Raw genomic sequence first — 25026 nt, forward strand, 5'->3', positions numbered from 1 at the left:
TTCCTTTCACCTTGCCCCACGCAGGTACTGCACTGGGTGCTTACACAACCCATTCGTGCCTCCTACAGCCCAGTGATTAATTACCACCCACTTGCGTAGATTGGGACAGGGCCCAAGGCCACAGGGCTAGTCAGGAGCTGAGCTGGGTTCACACCCAGATGGGTTGCTTTCCTAGGACCACCAGGATTCTATTGCCATCGCCTCCTGGCTGTGTGAGTGCCACCTGGGCCTCAGTTTCCCCATCTGTAGCATAAGGCTAATAAGGAGCACTTCCTTGCTAAGTTGTTAATGGAATCGAGGATGAGAGGCATCTCCATGTGGGCCCTTTACAGAGAGCTCTGGGAAGGGGATGAAGCAGCATGTGAGAGTTGAGGAGGGTACAGCTGCTGCTGGGTGGGCTTCTGCCGTGCCCCCTGCACGAGTGGCAGGGAGGAGGGGTACAAGGCGCACTGCCTGCTTTCTGCACAGACCCCGCGTTCTGCGCCAGCCTCAGTATCACATGCTCCCCGTCACCAAGACACAAATCCCAGCATCGCCTGCCTGGTGTAAGGCTGCTGAAGCGAACCCCCGCATTAGAGCCCCAGCAGCCCTCCAAAGCCGCGTCCTGGGAAACACAGCCCCTCAAGGCCAACACTTCGCTAACAGGACAAACAAACCAATACGTAGCAATCTCCCCTGCGTGAAGCCTGCCTCTACCCAGAACACCAGCCCCACCTCGGGTCAACACTGCAAGCAGCCAGGCGAGGGGCCAATGACCCAATGACCCACACATGGCTCCCTCTGCAGGCCCTGGGCCCAATGAGGGGCTGGAGGAGGTGGCCTGGAGCAGGAGGTCCCCGCCCAGTTGGGCCATGACTGCCCAGTCTCTCCCTGGCCTCCCCACAGAGCTGGCCTCCGTCTCAGTCTCCGCCAAACATGTCCAGCCTCCAGGTGCTATGCTCCGGCCTGCCACTGCGGCCCCTCCCGGAAAACCGGGGACGCTGGGCTGGGGTGCCCCACGCACCCGTCAGGACCCCTGGCCTTAGCCCTGCGGAGGAGCAGGTAAGAAGTTGGGCGCCATTCCTGCTGGGCCCTTTGCCCTCTGGGTGTCCTTGAGGTGGTCCGGGTGGGCATTTTCTGTTCCTGCTTCTCCGCAGGAGCTGCAGCTTCTCAACTCAGCCTCCCACCCCTCACCGCCAAGCCTCCCCGAGCGGGTGTCCAGGAGAGCCCACAGGGGGTGTCCAAGAGCGCCCAGAGGGGGTGTCGGTGGGACAGGGGGATCCAATGTGTTTGCTCTGCACTCGTCACGCCTACTGTAGTTCATTCTCTCCCCAACGTTCATCCTTGGGTGCAAGATTAGGGTACCCATTTGCAGATGGGGATCCTGAAGTTCAAGGTCCCCCAGCCAGGAGGCAGTGGAGTTGTGGCTGCTTCCAGTCAGAGGAGTGAGGCTGGTGTAAACAAAGTGTAGCCTTCTTTCTTTTTTACTTCTTAAAATGTTCTTAGTGTATTTTGGAGAGAGTGAGAGACAGAGTGTGAGTGGAGAGGGGAGCAGAGAGAGAGGAAGACACAGAATCCCAAGCAGGCTCCAGGCTCGGAACTGTCAGCACAGAGCCGGATGCCGGGCTTGAACTCACCAAACTGTGAGATCATGATCTAAGCAGAGGTTGGTTGCTCAACCAACTGGGCCATCCAAGCGCCCCCAAAGTGTACCCTTCCACCCCTGACACGCACATGACTTTTAAGTTCTACAACGTAGCAGGTCAGCTCTTGTTTTCGCTTCTGTGTCCCTCCCCCCAGTCTTGCAGTGAGTGTGCAGCCAGCAAGGCTAGAACCCCAGCGGGGGCGGGATGGTGCTGCTGAAAGCATTGCCGAGGTGTCCCTGACCATCACCCACAGCCTGGAGAGCCTGGAGCCAGCCCAGGACTGGGGGCGCTCGAGCCTGCACCCCGGGCAGCTCCGACCGTCCAGGAGCGCACTTGTCTCCCTTGTAAACTGGGGATGAAAATGACACCACGGAGCAGTGGAGGAGACCAGAGGAAATAAAGAAGGTGGCACAATGATATAAAGTATCCTCCTTTTTCTTTACTCAGAATTACTTGAGAAATTCAGGAACAGTGCAGGGGAAAGTAAAAAAATACAAATAGGCACCAACATTAAAAAAGGAATCACACAACCCCACCCTAAGTGAAGACTGCCGCTCTTCAGTGGCTGCCCCCTAAACTTTCTGCGGAGGCAGCTCACAAAGCGCGGATGGGGCGCTGGGGGATGCTGGGGCGGACCCGGCAGAGCTAGGGCAGAAGGGTGGGGGAAGGGTGCTGGGGGTAAGGGGTGTTGCGAGGGGGGCCCTGGGGGGGCGCTGGGCGGAGCTGGGGCACCACTGGACAGTGCAGGCACAGGGGAAGTGTGGGGCCAGGCCGCTGGAGGGCGCTGGGGGGCGCTGGGGTGGGACTGGACAGCTCCGGTGCAGGGGCAGTGGGGGGCCTGGGCCCTGGGGGCCTGGCTCCGCCTCCTCTTCCATGGTGCTTATCTGGCCCAGCTTAACTACGTCAAAATAGTCATTCAAGCTTCCTCCCCCTGGGTCACCTCCCTGTTGGGCGCCAAGGGCTCAATCTTTGACCGTGAGGGCATGGAGGGCCCTGTCACCTGCCCATCTCAGGTGACACCTTTATGGCTGCGTGATGGTGTCCTGTGCTGGGAGGGGGGCACTCAGGAGCTGAGGAGCTGGGCCACCTCAGCCTTGCCCTGTGTAGGTCGCAGTTTGCTTGCAGGTCCGGGAGTTGGGGCTGTTGAAAGCCGCTACATCTTCCCTCAGGGTGCCAGGGTCAGCCAGCCTTAGGTTGGTGAGATAGTAAGAAGGACGGATGTTGACCTCTGCCCTGACCCTCCCTTCCTTCGACCCCAGCTCCTGACAAAGAGCTCCTAAATTCCTTGGAATTTCCTGGGTGATAGGGAAATTCTTTTGTTCTAAGGAAGCCACTCTAGATAGGGGCTGGTCACCAGAAAGACTGTTCCAAGATAAGAAGCTTGGAACTTTCGCCCCCCCCCCCCCCCCATTCCCTAGAGAGGAGAGAACGGCTGGAAATTGAGTTAATCATCCATCATGCTTATGTGCTGAAACCTCTATAAAAATCCCATAACTGCAGGGTTCCGAGAGCTGGGTTGCAGGACACATTGAGGTGCTGGGCCCACCCCACATCTTGCCTTGTGTACCTTCATCTGGTTGTTCATCCGGACCCTTGATCATATGCTGTATTGTATAATAAACCAGTAGACACGTTTCTCTGAGTTCTGCGAGCTGCTCAGCAAATTACTGAACCCAAGGAGGGAAGTGGTGGGAACCCCGGTACTTAGCGGGTTGGTCCCCCGTACAGGTGAAAGCCTGGGGGTGTGTGATGGCATCTGAGGTGGGAGGGGCAGTCTTGTGGGACTGAGCCCTTAACCTTTGGGGTCTCAGCTGACTCAGGCAGATGATGTCAGAACAGAATGACGCTCGGGCCACCCAGCTGGTGTGGAGAATTGGTCTGGGGGGGGACCCCCCCAAACCAGTCACAGAAGCGTCCTGTGTGCGAACACTCGCCTCAGAGGAGAAACACAAGCGATTTCTCCCAGGCAGTCCGAACCCAGCAACCTCCAAAGCCGCCAGCAGCTCGCTTTCTGCTTTTCCTTCAGCTTGCTTTCTATTCTTTTTGTTTAAATTTAAATGTGTCTCTTTGATTTTTGACATAAACTTTCCAGGTAATTGTATAAGATGAGGAACTCAAGTCTTATAAAAGTGTAAGTTCCCTACTTCTGATAGGCCATTGACAAAAAATTATGTTTATTTTTGAGAGACAGAGCGTGAGTGGGGGAGGGGCAGAGAGGGAGAGAGAGAGAGAGAGAGAGAGAGAGGGAGACACAGAATCCGAAGCAGGCTCTGGGCTCCGAGCTGTCAGCACAGAGCCTGACGCGGAGCTCGAACTCACGAAGGGTAAGATCATGACCTGAGCTGAAGTCGGACACTTAACCGACTGAGCCACCCAGGCGCCCCGGCCATTTTTTTTTTTTTTTTTTTTGCATATCCTTCCACATGTGTTTTATGTACATACGATATGCATGTGTGTCCTTCTTAAGCATGTAAGTGGTTGCAATCTATACACATCAGTTTTTTTGGACGTTCATTACTGGCGAGTTTAGAGTTACCCGTCCTTTTAACTGGTGGGTAGTATTCCATTATTTGGTGTACTTCACTCTCTGCTCTTCTTTCAGTAGATTTCTCTGTTTAAACATAGGCAGTCTGGCTGTCACATTTTAGGCAATGCGTTTTCAGCACAAACACAAGACGACTTCTACAGTGCAGGAATTTCCATCATCTAACAGGAGCGGTTGCTGTACCCGAAATGTCTTCAGCTACCCCGACCCTGTACGCAGTTACTCTCAGTGACCTGTTCCCCAAACCCTGCCCCACCCACAAGGACTGTTCCGGACATCAGATACCAGACCTGGAGACCACCCCAGTGTGTCTGTGTCCCCATCACTAATAACACACTATCTTGAACTCCTTAAGAGTGGGGCTCTGTGGGGTTCATTTCTGGATCTTCAGTGACACTGGTACTGGGTTGCTGAATAAATTGGTATGTTGTTAAGCGCCCCCACCAAATCCTACAAGAGTTCAGTAGGCAGGAGAAACCTAGGAGGGCTTCTTGGAGGAGGCAGTCTTGACAACATAGGCAAGGTTCTTGGACTCAGTCCAAGAAGGAAGGCCATTTGTAGACAAGGGGAGACAGGGAGTGACAATGCAGAGATGGGCCTGGCCAAAGTATACCAGGGGTGGAGGAGGCCCTGTGTAGGCTCGAGCTGGCTGTGGAGCTTGGAGAGTCAGGCCCAGCCAAGTTATAGAGGACCCTGAAAGCCAAAAACAGTGTTGACTTTATTGATTGAGTCATGGGGAGACCCTGAGGGTGTCTGAGTAGGAGCATAAACCTGCTCATTAACTATATATACATATATATAGTTATAAAGAGAGTATAAAAGCTTTCGACAGATTATCTAGAAGGGCAGGGTGGGCAGAGACCCAAGTAGAAGAAAGAGCTGGCAGCATGGAGGGCTATGAGTGTGGGACATGATCGTTTTGACAGTTGTCACTCATACGGCACCTCTGTGTGCCAGACCTTGTGCCGAGCGTGTTGATTCAGTGAGTCCCCAAGACAGCCCTGTGCTATCAGTGTGCTCTTTTTACAGAAGAAGAGACCGAAGGTCAGAGAGGTGAAGCGTGCACGTGTGATGTAGCCAACCTTCTGGTGTAGACTGAGGTAGGAAGAGCTGGGTCACTGTAGCAGCAGCCTATGCAGAGGCCACCCCATCCCCAGCTAGGAAGAGTCTGAGCCTCAGTTTGGACCCTCCTAGTTGGTCTGGTTGGCTCCAGTTCAGGCCAGAGCAGACCTAATGAAGCCTGAGCAAGAGTGAGTGCAAGGACAGGGGTGATTCAAACAAGGCTGCACCAAATCAGTCATGGCCGTCATTTTTGGTAGATGTAGTGACAGCCAACGACTTTCAGGTAGGTGGGTTTTGCCCCACCAGCACACTGCCAGGTTAGAATGGAAGTAAGGCCTGAGCCAAACTCCCTCTCTCTCTCTCTCTCTCTCTCTCTCTCTCTCTCTCTCTCACACACACACACACACCCATTCCGTGACCTATAAACAAAGTCGCAGGCTGGTATCCTTTTAGCTGATCAGCCACCAACGTGGAAAAGGTTTGCTCAGGGCAGTAGTAACACTGTCCCCAAGACAGGATCCTGTCCCTGTCCATTATTTCCCCAGGGCTGCTGTAATAAATCTCCACACACGGAGTGGCTTTAAAACAGCACAAATTTATTGTCTTACAACGGTGGGTGTCAGAAAGCTGAAATGGGTTTCCTTGGGCAACGAGCAAGAAACATTAGCGCAAATGCAAGGATATGGAAATCATGCTTGCTCAGTTGCTGTCTTACTGAGTCTCGTGATTCTCATTTCTTTGGACGCAAATATTACATATCAGATCAGCCTAGTTTATGCGTACGTGTAATATATTTTCAGCAGCAATAAATGCATTGTACAAGGGTCAAGTTAAAAAATATATGCAGTGAGGCTGCATTCCCTCTGGAGGCTCTGGGGGTTGAGGAGGTGTGAATCTCTTTCCTTGCCTTTTCTAGCTTCTAGAGGCTGCCTGCAGTTTTTGGTTTGTGGCCTCGTCCTCTGTCTTCAAAGCCAGATGCATAGCAAATTCAGGTCTCTCTCTCTGACTCAGACCCTCCTGCCTCCCTCTTACGAGGACTCTGGCGGATACATAGGGCTGACCTGGATGATGCAGGATAATCTTCCACACCAGACCCTTACCTTAATCACATCTGCAGTCTCTCTTGCCTTGTTATTAAACAAATTCACAGGTTCTGGGGAATAGGATGCAGATGTGTTTGGGGGTCGTTATTCTGCCCACCACACTGTCAAGCACCCAGACTTCTCCAACCTGCTGACTGACCCTGAAACATTTTATGAATCAATCCTTTGGCCCTAACTGAGCTTGTTAGATTTTTAGGCCTATTAAGGCAATGGGGGTGGTCTGGAATATTCTTTCCAATTTACGTGTCTTGAATACAGCTGATTTCACCAATAAGAGCCCACTTGGAACATGCATTATATGATTAATGGGCCATAATTTGACCAGTGAAAATCCATGTCTGACATTCTATATGCTGCATAGCAGTCCCTCTGGTGTAGATTGAGATATGGAATAGCAGACCCTCTGGTGTAGATTGAGATATGCAGAGGTGAAGTGTTTGTGGGAACATCCTGTGATTAGCATGCCAGTTGACCACCCAGGGTGTGAGTTGCCAAGTAGGGTGCCTACTTTTGCTCCCTGTGGGTGCTGTGGCATCTTACAATAAACTCAAGCCCTGCAAACAAGGAAGCTACAAAGCCAGGGCAGGGGAGGAAGCAAGAAATACTCCTTAGGTTCTGGTTTAGGGATCTTCAAAAGAGTGGGTGAGTAAAGGTGCTGTATGCTACACAATGTACATTTGCTCATCGAATCCTTCCAACTACCCAGCTGAGTAGGCCATGCCAAGAGATGAGGAAACTGAGGCAGGGGTGACCGGCCCAAGTTCACACGGGTAGTGGGAGGCAGGGCCAAGGGTAGACTCAACTCTGGCTGCTGTCCCCATGCTTATCATGGGGGCTTCCAACCTCGTCACTGCACCCACCCTTTCCTCGCTGAGCCTCCTCTGCTGAGGTTCCGAGGTTCTGTGGGGGCCCCCGGGCCCCCCATAGGCCTGCCTCAGACCTCTGGCGGACCTTGGGCAAACATGAAGTTTGTGAGAACTCCCAACCAGAGACTCAGAAGAGTGACCCAGGTCAGCAAACAGAGCTGCTACTTTGTAGATTTTTTCACTGAAGAAGGATTTACTGCCTGACTGTTAGGTAACTCTAGACACAGGGGATAAAGTTATTGAGCGAAAATATAATAGAAGACAATGTTCCTGAACTAAGTAAAAACATGAAATTGTAGATAGAAGGATATCGTTTATCCCAGAAAAAAAATGAGAACTTGATATAGAATAGTTGACATTAAGACATGTCTAGACTGGGGTGCCTGGGTGGCTCAGTTGGTTAAGTGTCTAACTCTTGATTTTAGCTCAGGTTATGATCTCAGGGCTCATGGGATCAAGCCCTGTGTGGGGGTCTGTGCTGACAGCATGGAGCCCGCTTGAGATTCTCTCTCTCCGCCCCCTCTGCTCCTCTCCTGCTCTCATGCACATGTACTCTTTCTCAAAATAAATAATCATTCAAAAAAAAAGATTCCCTCCCTTTCCCCCCTCTGCCCCTGTCTCCCACTTGCACTCTGGGATAGAGTAAATAAAAATTAAAAAATAAAATTAAAAAAATTAAAAAAGAAAAAAAATAATAAAGAAAAAAAAGACAGGTCTAGACTAAATTAGTGAATTTCAGGGATAAAGAAAAATTCAATGGTCACAAAATGGAAATCTTATACAAGGGGAAATACAGCACACAGAGCTTCTGTGCTGCATTTAGGCTATGGACCTTGCCAGAATCCCCGTTACGTTTATGGCACACATGCATTCTTCCTTCAGAACAGACTGAATTTCTTACGGCCTTTAAAGACATTTTGAAAAATGGCCAAAGGGCACCTGGCTGGCTCAGTCAGAGGAGTGTGTGACTCTTGATCTCCAGGTGGTGAGTTGGAGCCCCATGTTGGGTAGAGAGATTACTTAAGTAAATAAAAACTTCAAAAAAAAGAGAGAAAGGAGAAAAGAAAAAGGAAGGAAGGAAGGAAGGAAGGAAGGAAGGAAGGAAAGCAAGAAAAGCAAGCAAAATGGCCTAGTCATTTCTATCAACTGACACAATTTAAGAACCATTGATTTTGACAGGAACCTCTGTTGTATTTTTTGAGTTATGTGATTAGCTGAACAAGGTTGCAAAAGCATTTGACAAGGTCAAATCCAGGTCCTTAGTAAGAACACCAGGTTTAGGCCCAGTAGTGAAGCCAGCCCTGCTGGGGAAACAGTGAAGACAGTTTTTTTCTGACCACTGCTTGCCACCTCTTAGCGGGTTGTGAAATCTGGTTAGGGGGTTGCAAGTAGCATTCATCAGAAAGCAAAATAAAACAAGCTAGAACAGGATAGAATATATTAGGAGTTGGGTAGTAAGGTCAAGTCTTGTGTAGATTGTGTGTGTATGCGTGTAATATATATTGTGTAGATTGTGTGTGTGTGATATATTGCTTTCAAAACTTTTCTTTAAATGTTCAGTTTCACTTGCAAGCTCTTGTTAGAAGCTATACACCAGCTAGAAAACAACAACAGTCTTTGTGTTGAGGTACAACATGCACAGAAAGCCACGGAAACCACGCGTGCACAGATGTGTCTGTCACAGGTGCGGGGAGCGGGGAACAGACCCCAGCCTTGAAGGAGAACTGCTGGCCTGACCTCTAACACGTGGCACGGCCACACCTGCCCCTGAACAGCCTCTCAACAGAGCTGGCAGTATGTCCCTTAGGTGTGGGCTTCTTTCACTCAACAGCGGGTCAGGAGAGCCAACCCGGCTGCTGCAGGTTGCTGTGGATCATTTATCCTCCTGGCTGTCCTGTAGCGGCTCCCAAAGTGGGGTCCCCGGGCCAGCAGCGCGGCACCTGGGAACTGGTGAGGAACGCAGAGCAGAGGCCACACCAGACCCTGTGGGCAACCCCTGCGTCAGCTGGACTTCAACACCCTCCTGCTGCAGGGTATTCCTGGCCACTCTTCTTGAGGGAGAAACTCATATTTCTCATCAGCTTTTTTTCTAAGGGAGAAGGGATGATGGGCTTTTGTTCCACATGAAAATTAAATGAGGGAGTGGGTCTGCAGACCTTCCCAAGTTTCTGTAACACCCTGAGCTGGGGTTTTCTTCATCGCCTCTCTTGCTATCTGCTCCTTCCCGGATTACCCCTCTCCTTTCTCTCCTCCCACCCTGCCCCGCTGCTGAGGCCCCAGTGACATCCTTGTCACTCAGTCCTGGGATGTGTCTTAGCCCACACAGTGTTGGACTGCTGGGTGCCTCGGACAAGCCGCCCTCCTCCTAGCCCTCTGCCCTTGGCCGGCAGGAATCCGTGCTCCTGGCTGGACTTCCAGCACCATCTCCCTGGGGGCACTTCTGCCCCTGCCCAAAGCTGGTGTCCCCAGTCCTGGGCCTTGGCCTTCTCCCATCACCTCCTGCCTCCCCGTGTCCAAAGCCCACCTGTCTTCAGGTTATCAGACCACCTCTCCCCCTCAGTAGGCATGCACTGAATGAATGAGGGAATAAATTCACCACTCTCAGCTCCTCAGCTCCCCACCCCCAAAACAGTTTGCTCCCCAGGGTCAGCTGGTTGCATAAATGGCCTCAACCTCCACCCAGATACCCTTGGTCGCCTCCCCAGCTTTGCTGCCTCCGGGCTCCAGTCCGGGTGTTGGAAGGAAGGGAGCTATGAAGGGGTCTGCTAGAACTCTGGCCCTCCTTGTGCTTAGTAAGACAGATTGTAAGCAGTGAAACAAACAACCAGTAGAACACCCAGCAGTGAAAAGCTTGGGAAGGAAACGGAGGTGGGGAGAGAGGCTAGGAGTCAAGAGGGGGAGGTCAAGGCAGGCCTCTGTGGAGGGGGGCACCTGGATCGAGGCCTGAGTAAAGAGAGAGACCCTCCAAGAGAAGGCAGGGTGGCAGAGAGGTAAGTGTCAAGGCCCTGCGGCAGGACCAGGAACATCAGGGATGTGTGGAGGAGTATTGGGGGGCTTGGGAGTTGGGCTGCCTGAGAAGCCCTATGAAGGTTTCTTCTTTCTCCTGGCCTGCCCCAGGCCTGCCTGAATTTGGGGGAAAATGTGCAGGGTGCGCTGTCTAATGCGGCTTGCCAAGGTGGGCGCTGGTGGAGGGTTGCTTCTCTGCATTTGCACAAGGTGCCTGTGAGCTCCTGGGACATCTCTTTCCTGCCCTTGAGTCTGCATCTCCCAGTGTAGCTGCAAGCCTCAGGGCAGTCTGGTTTCCAGTGAGCAAGACGAGGGAGGGCCTAGACGTCTGCCTATGTGAAGGGGGAGAGCAATCTGGGAAGGCTTCTTGCAAAAGGTGACCTTGTAGATGGGCCTGGAGTGAGAACTAGGTGGTCTCTGGATGGGGCCATGGATTTCTGAGTAGGGAAGGAGGATGGCGCATCATGGAAGCCTCGTGATCCTTGGCCTGGAGATCCTCTGCCCCCCTGCTGCCCCTCACCCCTCTTCCCCCAACTCCCCAGCTCGCACTGAGGAATGCCCTGCGCTACTTCCCCCCGGACGTCCAGGAGCTGCTGGCCCCTGAGTTTGCCCAGGAGCTGCGACTGTACGGGCATATCTACATGTACCGGTTCTGCCCCGACATTAAAATGAGGTGAGCGCTGGTAGGTGCAGCTCCAAAGGGGGCCCAGAAGCTCCCAGGGAGGGGCCGATTCAGGGGTCAGCAGGGGGAAGTGCAGGCTGTCCACACCAGGAGGCGTGCTGAGTTGTGGCGTGCTGAGTCAATGCCCCTCACACGGAGAGGGCATGATGGCTGTGTTGTCACCTGTGGGGGTCTGTAGCCTGGAGCTGGCTGCAGGCCCCCCAGCCTGGCCAGACGATAAGGGAATCCTTTCCAGAGAGGTCTCTTTGGCCTACCATCCTGGGTAGTCAATCCTGTGCAATTCTGGAGCCAAATTGTGTACAAAATCCCTTTCTAAACCTCATGTCTTGTCCTGCCAGGAAGTAAGGAGATAGCTTAGGTTCTGGCTGAACTGTGCATGGCACTGGAGGCCTTGTGAAAATGTAGATGGCTGGGCCTCCCCCCACACTGTGGATTCAGCAGTTTGGGAGCAGGGGGGCCAGAAGGATCTGCCCTTCTCACAGTTCCCAGATGCTGCTGCCCCTGCCCAGGACTCTCGCTCCAAGCACCTTTGTTCTTGAATGTGCCAGAGGTCCAGACCTGTCTGGAACCACCCCCAGGAGATGTCATTCTCCCCATCAAGTAGGCACCACGTCCCTTCATTCCTGTTGGGGCCTGTTGGCCTGGCATCTGCTCTAGAATTGATGCCAGGAGCACTGGTGACATGAAGGAAAGAAGGGATGGATAATAAACTCCACCCGGAGGAGATGCTTCTGGAAAGCAGACTTCAGCTTTATTTTGAAGTCCATCTTCTCCCAGTTGGAGCCCGCCAAGGGGGAGGGAGGGGTGGCCCGCGGGTGGTAGGGGCCTAACTTGCCATCCTTGGAAGGGCAGGGGTGTTAAACACAACGTGAGCACCAGAGTGGGCCGGCCTAGGTGGTCTGGAACCGCCTTCTGCTGGCAGCTCCCAGGCTGTGCACACCTCTGTGGCCGGATACCAAGTCTTGCTGTGCACACCTCTGTGGCCGGATGCTGTGCTATGGCCAGGGAGGGCCTAGGCTTCAGCAGGCCGGAAGCCTGGTGCCCTCCCCTCGTCACACCTGGTGGTTGGACTCCCCTTGCAGGGCCTACCCAATCGAGCAGTACCCCTGCCGGACGAGGGCCGCTGCAGCCATCATGCACATGATCATGAACAACCTGGACCCTGCCGTAGCCCAGGTAACAGCCGGGGGAAACTGAGGCAGGGGCCAGCACTGCCCAATAGAAATGTAACTCAAGACATACATGTAATGCTTTTAAGCTTTTTATTTAGAAACAACGATCGATTTGTAGGAAGTTGTAAAGATAGTGCAGAGGGGGACCATAGACCCTTCTCCCGGCTCCCCCCGGTGGCTACATCGTCTGTGACTAGAGTACAGCATGAACCTCCAGATATCAACGTTGGTATGATGGACACACATGGCATTTTAAACTTTCTTAAAAAAAAAAACAAAAAACAAAACTTTCTAAAAGCCACATGAAAAAGCAAACAAATAATAACGAACAGATATACTCCTGTATTTTGTCCATCCCAATGTATCAGAAATGTTATCATTTTAACATGGAACATAAAAATCACTGAGACATTTTACAACCTTTTTCCCTACTAAGTCTTTGAAATTGGGGGTGAATTTTACACTTAGGGCATGTCAAATGAGCCATGGTTCCAGTGCTCAATAGCCACACTGTTGTGTGGATGATGCAAGTCTGGCCACATGCATCTGTCGTGGGGGTCCTTGAGAGCCAGTCTGTACATCAGATACCCATATCTGATAAAGGATAACCTTTGCGGGGGTGAGTCTCTGAGTATTATACTTGAGGGCAATATGATCCTAGAATTTGAATATTCTACCCAGAGGTGAGAGCTTCCTCAGCCCTGGCCTTGACCCCAGAACCTGGTCACAGACAGACCCCTGACATTGACCCTGGGCTAACTTCCCAAAGCGATCCCAGATCCAGCTCTGACTCTCACCTCACGCTGAGCTCTTACAAGGTCATGGGGGGGCCAGTGTTCTTGCAGAGGCCACTGTGTCTGGGCCTCGCCCTTTCTGCCTTCTCCCCCTGCCCTTAACACTCCTTCTTCAAGGGCCATCAGCCATTGGGCACAGCACAGAGGTGGGGGCCCTCCCTTCCCAGACCCCCATCTCAGATGCCACCATGTCTTCTCCAGTTTCCCCAGGAGCTCGTGACCTATGGAGGAAATGGGCAGGTGTTCAGCAACTGGGCTCAGGTACGCTGGACTGTATGGCCTTTCCCCTCCCCACATCTTCTGGCCTGGTAGGATCTAACAATCTAAGGCTCGGGACTCAGGTCTCTGCCTCTCTGATGCCTGAGATGCTGACACTGGGCATTCTGGGGGTACTAAAGGCCCTCAGGGCATGTGTGGCATTATTCGAGGCACCAGGAGCCACTGGAGAGTAATGAGGGCCTGAAGGGACAGGGCACTGGCAGGACTGCTGGGGCTGTGGGAGCTCTCTGGGCCTGGGTGGTGACTTGGGGCTCAGTGTTGGCCCTCCACTTACAGAGCCTTCCGTGCTTTGCTCTCCCCTGCAGTTCTGGCTGACGATGTCCTACCTGTCACAGATGACAGAGGAGCAGACCCTGGTCATGTATAGCGGACACCCTCTGGGGCTCTTCCCAAGCAGCCCCGGGGCCCCCAGGCTGGTCATCACCAACGGGATGGTGGGTCCTGGGGCAGCCGGGCACAGTGCCTGCCTGGGGGCAGCAGGAGAGCCAGGTGCCCCCAACACCTGCCTCCCCATTGTTTCAGAGGGCTCTGTCCCCCCCCCCCCACCCAGTCCCCAGCCTTTGGCTCCCATTCCTCTTTTCCAGGTCATTCCCAACTACTCCTCCCGGACAGAGTATGAGAAGCTCTTTGCTATGGGAGTTACAATGTAAGTCTTGTTTCTCTCCATGCATCCATCTGTCCAACTTGGTTTTTGACAGCCTCAAAGTAAGCAGCAGATACAAGCCAGGAATTCAGTATTTGTTTACAGGGCTTTTTTCTTCGGAAGTGAAATTTACATGAAAGGCGCATATCCCAGTGCACCATTTGATGAGTGTAACAAATGTGTGCACCTGTGCAACCCAAACCCCAAAATGCAGAGCACAACCATTTCATTTGTCATAAAATTAATGCAATGCGTGCTCTGAATTGCAAACATTCCCCCCACCCCCGGAACGTTATTTTAAAAAGAGGTATGGCGAAAAGGAAACCCCTTTCCCACCCTAGACTCCCCATTTCACATTGTGTCTTTAAAAATTTCTCATGCACATACAGAGTCAGGTAGACCATTATGGATGCCATCTGCACCAGCCTTTCCACCCTGGACAGTATAGCTGGAGACTGTTCCATTTCGGGAAACGTGGGTCTAATGAACTCTTGTTTTACCTGCAGTGTTCAATTGTACCATGATTTATTTAACCCCCCTGCCACCTGATTTGGGTTGTTTCAGGTTCTTTGGGCTTATAAAGAATGCTACAGCGAATGTCCTGATCTGTACATTTTTACGGATCTCTGGGTGTGTTGCTCTTTGCTACCTGGCCCAAAGTGGGTCTGCTCTACCCAGGAGCTATACACAAAGACCACACCAGGTGGAGGTGCTTCACAAGGTCACTTTAATCATCAGAATAAGGAGGTCATGGGGAATCGTGTCCAAAGCCACTCTCTCAACAGCTAAGCAGGCTTCTTTTCTGAGGGCTCAAGATGAATATTCAGAAGGTGATTTTAATATTATAATGAAGCTGAGGTAACTGTCAGGCACTTTATGATTCATCTGTGGCAGGGCTTATATTGTTCTCAAATGTTCCTTTTCCTGTTTCAGCCTTTCCTTAGTTAGTTTCTAAAAGAAATTGACAGGCAGGAGTGTCTAGGCATTTCCTGAGTTCAGGAGTGAGTCCTGAGTTCAAGGGGTCAAGGACTCTTGCCAGGGACAAGGGGTGATCAGGTCTGTAGTATTGGGAGCCAATTAAGCCTCAGGCTAAGATTTTACAATGTTATCATCATAATCGTCACTACCAGGTGTCAGGTGTCCTGGTGAGCTTTATAGATACCATGGTGTTTGGCTCTCTGTACAAGCCTCTGACCTAGGCGCCCTTATTGGCCCAATTTGTGGAGGAAGGAACCGAGGTTCAGAAACCCGATTACTTTTTTGGTTGGTCCTAAGTAGCTACTGTTACTACTATTTACTGCGAGGCCTGATGGCCTCTTCTTCACCAGTGGAAGCAGCCGCAGGGTCAGAGGGACAGGGTCTGCATCCTGGACCTGCTGCCTCCTAAGTGTGACATTGGACAAGGTGGCATGCTTCTGTTTTATAGATTCAGGGTGGAGGTTTAAAGAGAGTAGAACTGCAGAGTCAGACCTGGTCTGCTGCACCTGAGGATTGACCCGGGTGCTGTGGGCAATTGACTAAAATGGCTGCAAATCACCCACACAGGCGGGAAGGGTTTAAACCTTTAACTTAGCCAAGCTGTCAGGCTGACACAATGAAGTTACAGATAACAGTCAGCACCAGGGTAGATGTGGGAAAACAGGTGGTCGCAGATTGTGGGCAGGTCTAGCAAGGCTGGGGGTGGCCGGGAGGACTATACCTAGTGACTGGGGTCAAAGTTCCAAGTGCAGGAAACTTGATCCCACAATTTTACCTCCTAGAGTTATTTTGGGAGCAGCATGTAGTGGGTAACTTGAGCACAAAGGACTGAATTAGAAGGATTTGAAGTCAGCTCACAGCTCTGCAGTGTATCCCTGTATAACCTCGGAACTTGGGTCCTGTCTGTTCATAGCTCCTGCCTCAAAGAGTTCCGTGAGAATTCACGAAACAATCAAGAGGACACCCTTAGTATGTGGTACAAAGGGAGACGTGGGCCCTCTGCTTGAGTGGATATGGGTCCCCGAGGCAGAGATTAGGGGGTCCATGCAGCCTTGTGGGGGGTTCTGATGGTTTCACTCATCTCCCTGGCTGGATGGCTATTATATTAGAACCATTTTTTATATTGTATAATAGTCATACAACCTTCCACGGTAAGGATAATGCCTCCCCCTTTTTTGGAAGAAGATGAAGAGGTTCCACGTGGTTCAGTACCTTATCTAAATTATAGGATAGACTTGGCATTCAGACTCACACCTGCAAGAATAGGATCTAGAAGAGAAGGGGGCTGGGGAGAGTTGCTGGGTGACAGGAACCCAATAGAAAAGAGACAGGGAGTTGAAATGGACCAAGGACAAAAGCAAGCGGCAGTAAACCTTGGAGCATCTCTTACCTCAGGGGTCTCCAGGGAAGAGTAAAATTAAGGCAACAGAAAAAAAAAAAAACCAGAAAAATGCACTGCCAAAAATATTCAAGTGTTTGATAATTATCAAGGGATAGACACAGGCACCCTTATGCATTGCTGGTGACAGTCACTTTGGAATTTGACAATGTCTAGTAATATTTTACATACTTGCACCTGATGACTGAGCCCTACCCCTTCCTGGTTTCTTCCCCGGGCCAGCGAGGCAGACAGGAGGTCACTCACTGCAGTGTGGTTCGCGTAACGAGATCAGAGGGGGCAGGGGAACATTCTGTGGTTTCTGATACACACAGCGTGGAACCATGAGTAGCCATCAGCAGGACCCGTGTGTGCTGATGTGGAAAGGCCCCTGAAGGTGAGGGGCCCAGCTGCACAAGCAATACCAATACCTACAAGATGAGGCTGTTGATGTAAATAATACGAATACTAATGACGACAATAACCCCACCTGCAAACAGTGACCCCAATGCCATTCGGTGATGGCATAGCCCACAAACCTGAATGAAGCGTGCCGCTCTGTGAGCACCCTTTTCTGAAGGTGTCACCCCTGCCTCCCGCAGCTCCGTGCCCTCCTTCCAGCAGGTAGACCCCCCCATTGGAGGTCATTGAATGTCATACCAACAGAATCCCACAGAACGGGTTCTTTCACATCTGGCTTCTTCACTGAGCCACGTGGCACAGGAAGACTTTGGTCTGTTTCTTTGCTGTGAAGCGTTCTGCTGTGTTCTTACGCAGCCGTTTGTTTCTCTCTCTTCCGTGCTGGGAGCTCCAGCTCTTCCAGGGCTTGGCCACCGCAAACAAAGTTGCCGCGAACAGTGGCGGGCCTGTCTTCACATGGGCGTGAGCGCAGAAAGTGAAGGTGCCCGATCACCTTCCGCCTCCGTCGTTACGGCCAAATGGCCCCCACAGTGATTTTGCCACTTATATTACAGTGTTTAACAGATCAAAATCTGTGTATAAAAGGTCCCGGAGGCCAGAGGGGACCAGAATTGGGGGACTGTAGCTTTCTCTATAATGGTTTCTTTTTTTTAAAGGGAAAATGTAGGAATGCATTTTGGGGTAATCGAAAATGAATTTTAAAGCATGTGCCTTTTAAACTGTGCCTAGCACCGAGCTCAGCCCTGAGCTTGCCTTCTCTGTGGTCAGGTACGGCCAGATGACAGCAGGCAGCTACTGCTACATCGGTCCCCAAGGCATCGTCCATGGCACAGTGGTGAGAAACAGGGGCCACGCCTGGCTGCCGGGGGTGGGAGGCGGACGTGCCGGAGTGGAGAGTGAACTCCTCCTCTTCTCCCTGCAGCTCACCGTGTTGAATGCCGGGCGACGGTACCTGGGGGTCAAGGACCTGGCTGGGAAGGTCTTTGTCACCTCTGGGCTGGGCGGAATGAGTGGCGCTCAGGCCAAAGCTGCGGTCATCGTGGGGTGCATCGGCGTGATAGCAGAGGTGAGCCCAGCAGGCACTCTGCCCACCTGTGTCCTCCCTCAGTCTAGAGCCACCCCCACTCACAGCCCTCTCTTCTCCTGCACCCCCCCACCAGCCCTCCAAGCCTCCCAGGGTGGGTTCCCATGGCAGCCTATGCCTCCTGCCTTCAAAGTGCCCATCTTCCCCCATGGTCAATGCCTGCTGATCCCGCCCGCCCCGGGAAACTGACCTTCTGTGGGCACCGCTCCCCTTATCCCTGGAGATGAACATAGCCTCCCCCAGCTCTGACAGGCCACAGTCAGGTGAGGGCGACAGACATCAGTAGAGGTGTGTGCACACAGCCTTTGGCCAGTGGTTCTTACAACTTTCTTCGGTAGAGCCAAGGAGAGGAAGGGAGCCAGGGAGAGGAGGCGAGGGGCTTTAAGACAAACCTTGGTTGGTCGGGGGTACCTTTCTCATGGGAGATATATTTCCTGCTTCCAAGGGGACAGAGGAGGGCCTGAGTGTCCTTGTACACGGGGTCCCTTAAGCAACTTTTATTTAAAATAATCAATATGCCAAGGTGGCACATTTCCGGGGGGGGGGGTGCCCTTGGCCCCTATATAGAAAATAAGTTACAGCAACTAACGTTAGCTCATCCCCTGGAATCTGCAGAAAAATAGCCTATGTTTTTAAAAAGCTTTGACTTCCCCTCGTCTCATCCTCAACCCTCATCCTCACCTACTTCCCCCTGTATCTTCAAAACATGTTTGTCACAGGGGCACCTGGGTGGCTCAGTTGGTTAACCATCTGACCCTTGGTTTCGGCTCAGGTCATGATCTCACACTTCATGAGTTTGAGCCCCACATTGGGTTCTGTGCTGACCACAGGGAGCCTGCTTGGGATTCTCTCTCTCTCTTTCCCTCTCTCTGTCCTTCCTGCACGCACACTCTCTCTCTCAAAATAAATAAATAAACTTAAAAACAATATGGGGCACCTGGGTGGCTCAGTCGGTTAAGTGTCCAACTGGCTCAGGTCATGATCTTACAGTTTGTGGATTTGAGCCCCATATCACTGACAGCTTAGAGGCTGGAGCCTGCTTTTGGATTCTGTGTTTCCCTCTCTCTCTCTGCCCCTCCCCTGCTTGTGCTCTGTCTCTCTCTCTCAAAAATAAATAAAAACATTAAAAAAATGTTTTAAATACAGCATGTATTTTTTAAAAGTGTTTGCCACAGAGAGAGCAGTACATATTTGTAATAAAATTCCCAGATGGCAAATAAGCAATCCTAAAAATAGAGAGGCACCCACCTTTGTGATTTATACTCAGTTGGTACTAAGCCTGCGTCATACACTCTTATATTTCTTAGGAGCCCACCTGGGTGCCAATAGTAAAATCAAACTACAGCCGCTTGCACAAATAAGGTTTTGTTTCTCTCACGCAGCCCGCAGTGCTGGCATTGTTTCAGCGGCTCCGCGATGTCAGGGCCAACATCGCTAGATTCTCTTGGGTTTCCCTCATGCGTTCAAAATGGCTGCCCCCACCCCAGCCATCGCATCTACATTGAAGGCAGAAAGGAGGAAGGGGGAAGGTGCCACCTGTGACTGACTCGATTTTAGCAGGAAGATGATACCTCAGAAACTCGTTCTTTTACCTCACTGGTCAGTTTTGGATCGAATGGAAGTTCTTCCCTAAAAGGGAGGCTGGAGACAGTGGAAAGAGTAGCTGTAGTTAGCTTGGAGTGGGGTCACAGTGTCGCCCTGAAAATCCAGGTTCTGTTGACAAGGAATGCAGGAGGGGGAGTAACTACGGGAAAACAGCTCGTGGCACCTGTGCTGCCATGGGTGATCTACGCGGGGGATGGCCTCCTCCTGGTGGAGCCTGACATGCCCAGTGACTGACTGGGTGGCCCTGTGTCTCGTGGTCCCAGGTGGATAAAGCCGCCCTCACGAAACGCCACCAGCAAGGATGGCTGATGGAAGTGACCGACAGCTTGGACCACTGCATTGAAAGACTCAGGTACGGCGCCTGACCTGGGCCTGGGGAGGCCACAAGAAGGGGTCCGGAGGCTGGGCTGCTGTACGTGGGCCTGTTAAATGCCTGATACTCAGCCACAGGCTGAGCGAAGGCTGTGCCTTGTATTTCTCACTGTTGTGGCTTGAGCGCCCAGCCCGGAGCCTGGCACGTATTAGGTGCTGGCCTCATCTGTTGGGGGGAAATGAAACTTTGAAAGACGGAACCGTTCCTCGGTGTGACTCCACCAGGTTCGGGGTAAGCCGATCTCCCTCCCCACTTGTGGTCTGGTTGCTTGAGGGGGGTGTCGGCAACACTGCCCTCTGGTTTGATGGCTAAACTGCGGGAACGGGGGAAGGACAGCCCTGGGGGCTGCTGATCTGATGCCGTTTTTGAAGCTTGCTCTCAACCGACACACTTTGGAGAGCTGAGCTCTGTGCAGGGAGGACGCACCACACAGCGGCTCTCCAGCCCCGCCACGATCAGTCGCCCAGGGGGCTTCAAAGGGGGCTTGGAGGAAAATGTCCAAGTACATACCAAACTGAGAAATACTCCCATTACTAGGATCGGATACTGCTTGACACTGATCTCTTGAAAATGCTAGTTTGGCCCCATGGCAACCGCTGTGTAAAACTCTCAGATGAGCTTCCATTAAATACAGGAGACATTCCAGACTGCTGGTGGGACACAGATGGGTTTGGCCTGATCTGCCTCCTATGCCTGTGAATGCTGCTTAGCATCCCGGACGCACGCACACGCTGGCACACACGTGCATGCACTCATCCACGTGCACACTCACACACTCACCACAAAATCAGTTCCCGTCAGTTCAGCAAAGTGCCCTAAGCAGCCCATCTGGTCATACTTCCGGGGAAGACACAGACGGGCGCGGAGGGAGCTTCTGGGGGTTCTCTAGTCCCCATGCTGGTCCTGCAGCCGCCATTCAGTCCTTCCTTCTCCACTCGCCACTTGCTTAGAGGCCTCCTCGCAGCCCTGGGCCTGTAGGCCCTCTTCTTGCTTCGATTTCCTCGCGCTCAGCAGAGAGGAGCGCGTTGGCTCCACTGGCATCTCTCTGCCAAGCACGGTGTTCCGTCAAACGGTGCCTTCGAGTGGGTGCCACACTGCCCCACGTGTTGCTGCTTTCCGACACCTCTGCCACCCGTGGGGCTTCATGTGTGAAAACCTTCTGCTCCTCCAAATAGGCTTTTGTGGGGGTTCTTGTTTTTTAATTTTGTCCATTTATATTTTCTAAACAGTGTTTGGAATCATCTTTAGTGCAATTTTAGGATCACCTTGCACGAGTTCTAGAACAATCCCAATCAGAGCCCTAACGGCAAGGGTCCTGATTCTGTGAATTGCCTCGAGTTGGCTCATCACTGCTGTCATCTCGGTTCTCAGTTTTCCCTGATGGAGCATTCACGTCTCTGTTTCCCTTACGGTTCTGGGTCCTCAGTGGACACCCTTCGGAGGTCCCTGTGCCTCAGGCCCTATGCTGGCACACAGTGCCTTCGGTGACCTTCTGCATTCTCGCCAGCTTGGTACTGGTGGGGCAGGTGCAATGGACCATCTGCTCTGCTCTTGTCCCCTTCTAGGGAAGCAAGGAAAAGGAAGGAGGTGCTCAGCCTTGGTTACCATGGCAATGCAGTAGATCTTTGGTAAGTGGGGGATGGGATTTGGCAGCCTTGGGGACCCTGGGTGAACTTCCCCCTCCAGACAAGGTACTGATGGTGGCCAGGCTCCCCAGACACGAAGCTTCCAATGTGCTCTGCCTGAGTCTCTGCTCCCAGCTTCCGAGGCCCAGATCCTGGCCTGAGCTCATGGCAGGCCGCCTTCCAGCAGATGTTCTTTCAAGAGAGAAGGGCAATCCCCTGCTGGCTGGGCCTCGAACTCAGGCCCCAGACGGTTCCTTCCCCTGCCCCAGGCATTGATCGCCTCATGTCTTTCCCAGGGAGCGGCTGGTCCACGAATTGGACATGACGGGGGAGCTCTTGGTGGACCTGGGGTCAGACCAGACGTCCTGCCACAACCCGTTCAATGGCGGTTACTACCCTGTGCAGCTGGGCTTTGCAGAGGCGCAGAGCCTCATGGCCTCCGACCCGGCTGCATTTAAGAGCCTGGTCCAGGAAAGGTGATGAGTTCCCAGGGCCCAGGGGGCACACACAGCCAGCAGGAGCTTTTAGACTGGGGACTCTGGCCTCTGCCTGGTCCCCCAGGGGCCAGCTGTGCAGCCTTAGGCAAGACCTTGAATCTGTCTGAACTGTCTCCTCATCTCTCAGATGGGATGGAAGTAAGCAGAGCTGGCTGAGCTCCATCGGATGGGGCCGGGGGTGACAGCGGTGAGACACAGAGGGCCTGCTTTCAGGGCCTTGCTGGTGGGTAGGGCTGATCACTAACTGCTGGCCTGTTGCAGCCTGAGGAGGCAAGTCTCAGCCATCAACCGACTGGCCAAAGAGAACTTCTTCTTTTGGGACTATGGCAATGCCTTCCTGTTGGAGGCCCAGAGAGCAGGTGAGAGAAAATGAAGGTCACATGAGGGGCCCCCAGCCTCCCAAGCTTGGAGGGGCCAAGATTTTGGCCCTTGGGAATACTCCCTTCTCACCAGCCAGGAGTAGCCTGGCAGGTGCCCTGGAGAGGTGGGGGCCACGGCCTGCAGGTTTCACTGTGCCCCTGCCTGGACCTTCTGGAAGCTGGTCTTCCCAGGTCCTTGGCTTCTCTGGGCTTCAGTTTATCCATGTGCCTTAAGAACACAAAGTACCAGGACGTCTGGGTGGCCCAGTTGGTTAAGCATCCGACTTCAACTCACATCATGATCTCACAGCCCATGAGTTCGAGCCCCGCGTTGGGCTCTGTGCTGACAGCTCGGAGCCTGGAGCCTGCTTCGGATTCTGTGTCTCCCTCTCTCTGCCCCTCCCCTGCTCATGCTCTGTCTCTCTGTCTCTTGATAATAAATAAATGTAAAAAAAAAAAAAAAAAAAAGAGAGAGAGAGACACAGTGGAAAGTCACCCCCCCACCCCCAGCCCTTTTTCTGGTGCCAGCTCCCCTCCTGGAGTTCGAAGGTTCTGGCGTGTCATGTCGGGAATGTGGGCACAAACATGTGTATGCCCCTACCCGGCCCCACACCAATGGCAGCACTTGCTGTCTCCCTTCTTTGTCATAAAATGAGACCCAAGGAGGCTTCCCTATCAAAACTTTGTTTAACTCACCATCTGGGTAGTGGTATAAGTCCTCACCTCGGGGCGGGGCCCGCCAGCCCTCAGACCCTCCAAGTGATTCTGGGCGGGTTCTGTGCCCGCAGGAGCTGACGTGGAGAAGAAAGGCGCCAACAAGACAGAATTCCGCTACCCCTCATACGTCCAGCACATCATGGGGTGAGTGATGGGGTCACCTGCGGCATCTGGGTGCTAGACATTCAGGTTGGAAAAGTCCCCAAGTAGGGAGAAGGAGGAGGTAACCAGAGAGAGATCGGGCTGACGGTGGAGGCCACCAGGCCACATGAAGGAATTTGGGCTTAAGCAACACAGGGACAGGGATGGGAAGCTTGCCAGCCCATTTGTGCACAAGATGGGACCAGAGAGGAAGGGAGAGGAGGAAGGCCATGGTCTCCTTCTTGGATTCATCGTGGGTGAGGAGGCAGAGACCCAGGGGGTTGCACTGCCAGGCACCCAGCACTGCAGGGGGCAGCGGGGTGGGGGTGGGGGGCCTGTCCAGAGAGGAAGGTGGGCCCAGGGGGCTGGGTGAGTGCAGGAGCCAGGCGGGGCCCAGGCCTCTCCATCCCTCTGCCTGGAGGCCACCTAGGAAGGTCAGTTCACCCAAGGCAAACCTGGCCAAGTCCCCACAGTTAAACTCTTTCTCCCAACTACTTGCTTTTAGTTCACTGATTTTCAGGTTGTCTTTGTAGAGTAGTTGCACTAGAAAGGAATTTCTGCCTGTGTCCCGGCTTCTGCAGCAAGAGATGGTGCCGGTCTAAGAGGAGGGACAGAGACCCGGGGTGGGGGTGGGGCACAGAGGGGAGAAGGTGGGGTTGAGCAGGGGAGGGGACCTGGGGGGCTGGCCTCTGAAACTTGCTGTGCAGTTAGCGGCTTAGGGGCGTCCAGCAACAGTTCTGGATGCTGAAGCCCTGACTTCACTCCACGGGCCCACATACCACGTCCCCAACACACCCCTCTCAGTTCTGGAGCACTGTAGATAGACCCCCCCTCCTTGGTCCATGGAGGGTGCAGCCAGGCTGCATTTTGTCCTCGCAGAGACATATTCTCCCAGGGATTCGGGCCTTTCCGCTGGGTATGCACGTCAGGGGACCCCCAGGACCTGGCGGTCACGGATCAGCTGGCCACGTCTGTGCTGGAGGAAGCAATTGCTGACGGAGGTGAGGCTGCAGGATGGGACACGTTCACAGGCAGGTGGCCCACCACAGGCTCCAGGGCAGCCCACCCCCTTGACGCAGCCCCCCCTTCCCTGCTTGTGCTCGGCCTGGCCCCCGGGGCACGAGAGCACGTGGACTTGGAGTTTGTGCCTGTCAGCGGTGCTTCTGATTCTTCGTAGCTGTCCTCTGTGCCCACTCTGCTCTCCCCATGTCCGTGGGTCTGTGGTCTCTGCGACAGAGAGTTTGCACTGCCTTCCCACGTGGATGGTGGTGGTCGTCCCCGCGTCTCTGCCCCCGCCCCTGGTTTAACCACAGTCGTTTCCTGTGTAGTGCATGTGACGTTGCTTCTCACGTGGAGAAGAGAAGGCAGGGGTTTTGTGAAGCTTCCTCAGCTGTCAGGACTCCTACCCGCACTTCTCTGCAGCTTTTCTGCAGGTCCGGGCCACCTTCTCTCTGGTTTGCTGCGTAGGTCCTTCAACCTTTGGCTGCTTGTTTTTGATCCCCAGGGCCATTCGCCCCTGCTGCCCACATCCAGGCTGGGCGGGCTGGGACGGGTCCAGGATACAGGGTGCAGGGCTGGAGAACAAGGGGAGGGTGGGAGGAACTGGGCAGGCGGAGGCCTCCTTGGAAGGAAGGGATCCTCTCTTAGAAACCTGTCCTCCGGGAAGAAGCCCTGAGCTGCGGCATCTGCAGATGGCCCCTGCGTAAATACTCTCAGAGTGGCTGATTCCCATTGAAGCTCCATGCACAGCAGTGGCAGCGTTTGCAGCAGGCAGGCAAGAACGTGAACAGGGAAGGGGTAGAGACCAAGAGAGAGACAGACAGATCCGAAGCAGGCTCCAGGCTCTGAGCTGTCAGCACAGAGCCTGACGTGGGGCTCTTACTCACGAACCGTGAGATCATGACCTGAGCTGAAGTCAGTCACCCAACCGACTGAGCCACCCAGGTGCCCCAAGCGTCTAATTCTTGGTTTCTGCTCATGTCATGATCCCAGGGTCATGGGGTCCGGCCCCGCGTTAGGCCCTGGGCTGAGCGTGAAGCCTGCTTAAGGTTCTCTCTCTCTCTCTCTCTCTC

The 25026-nt window shown here is 53.1% G+C and overlaps 1 protein-coding gene across 1 annotated transcript in view; it reads left to right on the forward strand.

Annotated features, from left to right (window-relative positions):
* Window positions 1-863: 863 nt before the first annotated feature.
* The window catches only part of UROC1 (urocanate hydratase 1), a 40594-nt gene continuing 16431 nt past the window's right edge, over window positions 864-25026 (forward strand). The window contains exons 1-14 of the mRNA XM_049641135.1: window positions 864-1041; window positions 10750-10880; window positions 11972-12065; window positions 13057-13116; window positions 13440-13568; window positions 13719-13780; window positions 17322-17388; window positions 17476-17619; window positions 19506-19594; window positions 21181-21243; window positions 21537-21716; window positions 21999-22096; window positions 22885-22957; window positions 23834-23955. Of these exons, the coding sequence (XP_049497092.1) occupies window positions 916-1041; window positions 10750-10880; window positions 11972-12065; window positions 13057-13116; window positions 13440-13568; window positions 13719-13780; window positions 17322-17388; window positions 17476-17619; window positions 19506-19594; window positions 21181-21243; window positions 21537-21716; window positions 21999-22096; window positions 22885-22957; window positions 23834-23955 (1438 nt within the window). The 5' untranslated portion in view covers window positions 864-915. The remainder of the gene's footprint in view (window positions 1042-10749; window positions 10881-11971; window positions 12066-13056; window positions 13117-13439; window positions 13569-13718; window positions 13781-17321; window positions 17389-17475; window positions 17620-19505; window positions 19595-21180; window positions 21244-21536; window positions 21717-21998; window positions 22097-22884; window positions 22958-23833; window positions 23956-25026) is intronic.

This window comes from Panthera uncia, chromosome A2 (genome assembly GCF_023721935.1).
Source record: "Panthera uncia isolate 11264 chromosome A2, Puncia_PCG_1.0, whole genome shotgun sequence".
Classification (NCBI taxonomy): Eukaryota; Metazoa; Chordata; class Mammalia; order Carnivora; family Felidae; genus Panthera; species Panthera uncia.